This window comes from Octopus bimaculoides, chromosome 14, assembly GCF_001194135.2.
Source record: "Octopus bimaculoides isolate UCB-OBI-ISO-001 chromosome 14, ASM119413v2, whole genome shotgun sequence".
Lineage (NCBI taxonomy): Eukaryota > Metazoa > Mollusca > Cephalopoda > Octopoda > Octopodidae > Octopus > Octopus bimaculoides.
Window position 1 is genome coordinate 6,584,903 of NC_068994.1, and position 2,916 is coordinate 6,587,818.

The 2,916-nt window shown below is 35.3% G+C and overlaps 1 protein-coding gene across 5 annotated transcripts in view; it reads left to right on the forward strand.

The window, feature by feature from the left end:
* The window catches only part of LOC106873401 (SMC5-SMC6 complex localization factor protein 2), a 34,694-nt gene that overhangs the window by 5,464 nt on the left and 26,314 nt on the right, over positions 1 to 2,916 (forward strand). For all 5 annotated transcript variants that reach the window (XM_052972658.1, XM_014920748.2, XM_014920752.2 and 2 more), the window contains 3 exons: positions 431 to 550; positions 1,471 to 1,519; positions 2,305 to 2,335. In XM_052972658.1, coding sequence (XP_052828618.1) covers positions 431 to 550; positions 1,471 to 1,519; positions 2,305 to 2,335 — 200 coding nt within the window. The remainder of the gene's footprint in view (positions 1 to 430; positions 551 to 1,470; positions 1,520 to 2,304; positions 2,336 to 2,916) is intronic.

Consider the following 2,916-nt stretch of genomic DNA (forward strand, 5'->3'; position numbering starts at 1 on the left):
CACACACAGTAATTCCTTGACTATCATGGGTGTTACATTCCAAAAAAAACCTGCGATAGGTGAAAATCTGCAGAGGAGAAACAGTACCGTACTGTATATTTTTTAAAATTATTTTTATAATTTGTATATATTTATTTTTATTATAAATGCAAAACAACACCACGGAGGAATCGGCATGAGCTCAAATAACAAACCGCAATATAGCAAGGGATTACTTTATATGTATGTTTATGTCAGAAAAAAAACAGGAAACCATCCCTATGTTCCCTATGGAGTAAGGTGGCTTAACCACTGGTTCTACTTGTAAATATACCTTAAACAACCGAAGAGCCAATGCTTGTTTAATCCTTCAGTTTACTTCTATTATTTGTATTATTATTAGTTTATTATACAGCTAGGATGATAAATGCCACTGTTTTCTTCTCTACAGTAACATCAAGCAACCTGTCTACACATGCAATACCAACTCCCTCACAGTCTGTCACCACTAGCAACAGTCCAACAATGGCCAGCAATTCCTTAAGATCCCGAAATAAAAAATCCACCGAAGGTGAATATTATTTACTTGTTGTATACATCTCTTCATTTAGTATACACCTCTCTTCATTTATCACTGATTCATTCATCACTGATCTGGGATTACACGGTACGCTCAATTGTGAACCATGTTGAGTTTTAAGATAAATTGATCTGTTATAAATATGAGCTGGTAATCAATTCAAGATTCTGTTTGTGATATTTTTTTTGGCCTGACTGGCCTTCGTGCCGGTGGCACGTAAAAGCACCCACTATACTCTCGGAGTGGTTGGCGTTAGGAAGGGCATCCAGCTGTAGAAACTCTGCCAAATCAGATTGGAGCCTGGTGTAGCCATCTGGTTTCACCAGTCCTCAGTCAAATCGTCCAACCCATGCTAGCATGGAAAGCGGACGTTAAATGACAATGACTTACTGATCATATGTTATTAAATTTTTTTCTAAATATTTTTCCAAGATGTGAAACAATATCCTCAAATGTGCTTAAACTGCTTGTGAGGTGTTATTTTGGGTGAGTCAGGGGGACAACTTGGGGTCACGGAATGAAACCTATTTTACCTTTGTGTTCTGTGATTCATTTATCACTGATTCATTTAACATGCCGTTTTCCGTTTTTTTAAAACCAAACAGCCGTGATCAACAAGCATAGCTGTACTTAACAAAAGTTAAGTACCATTTTCGATGTAATTGACTCGCCTCATCTTTCAATATTTTAAGTCTTGTGCCTATCAAAATACAGTCATTAAAACATATTTTAGTTTAAAATATTGTAATAAAAGGATTTTAGGCACCCAAAAATAACAATTCTATGCACTCCCAAATTCTTTTTGTTTTTCCTAACCTTGAAGTCCATCTCTGAATTCCTCCCCTTATGTAGCTATCGACTTCAACAATGGTTATCTCTGTCTTAAAAGCTTCTTCATTTCTTTCTTCCAGATGACCACTCCCGAGACAGCTCAGATTTATCAGTATCTGACGACAGTGGGTAAGTTTTTCACAATCAGATTACACAGTGTGGTGTCTTGATATTTATTACTTTTTTTTTTATTTCTTTATGTTTTTTTTTTCACTAACCATTGACCTTTGACCCTTCTGGTGTCAGTCAAGGCAGGAGTAAATTCCTTGCTATTACTTTGGACATTAATTAAATGCTGATGATGTCAGAATTTGTAGGATGCCTTGCAGCATTTAAGTATTTCCTTGCAAATTTCGAGTTCAAATCCTACAGGAGTTCACTTTGTCTTTCATCCTTCTGAAGTGCCAGTTTGGGACCCGATGCAATTTAATCCACCTATACCAGTTGTTATTTCAAGCTGGTTGGCTGACCACATAAGGCCTCTCTTGTTGAACACCAAAGCCAAAAGACATTAGTATCACCTTGTTCCCATTCCGGTTTCATTCCCAGGCATAGGCTATATTTCTTTTGAGAAGCAAGCTGCATGAGATATATCTTATTATCAAGCAAGCTGCACTGGTAAAACATTTTCATAAATTTATTTTCCTCATAAAATTAGGCACGCCATTCAGAAAGTCCCATGGGTTGCATGTGGTTTGCACACTGCAATTTGCTTATGATTGGTTTAAACCATACAAGACTTTCATTTTCAAATGTCAGACATTTGTTAAATGTCAAATATGGGCTACAAACATATATCAATATACATACATACATACATATATATATATAAATATATAATTCATATGCATATATAATATATATATAATTCATATGTACATAAAAGGCTTTTCTTTGTGCTTGTCTTATTTCAGGATGTTACAGACTCGGTTGGATAAATGTGAGGTATGTATTAATTACTTTGCTATGGAATTCTGCACATTGATTTTTTATAGAGTAAGTTTTGCTCAGATTAATTTGGCACATGTGTGTGTGTGTGTGTGTGTGTGTTTTAAAAAGTGGCATGGAATACTGTATGTGATACCTTGTGACATGTCAGGGTGGTGTATCATGTATTTTAGTGTGATATGGGGGAGCTGTTTGTGTTCTGACATGTATTAGAACACGATATAAGATGCTGTGTTACAGCACAGTGGAGTGTGGTGTGTTTTGCAGTGTGGCTTGGTGCCATGTATATTACAGAATACTATGTTGTTTAGCCCCAGGTCAATTCTGATCCAGCAGGCCTATAATCTAAGACAGGGGTTTTCAAACTTTTTGACTTGTGGACCCCTTTATATTTCAGGCTTTACCTTAGGGACCCCCTTATAGACGCTTATGAAATTTATACATAAATATATGCTTAAAATAACATATTTTACATTTATTTATTTAACAGTATTTAACAAATAGGTTTATTGTCAATTAAAAGATTTCAATAAAAAACATATATAAAATCAAATTGCCCATAAAAAGTATTTGCTGTC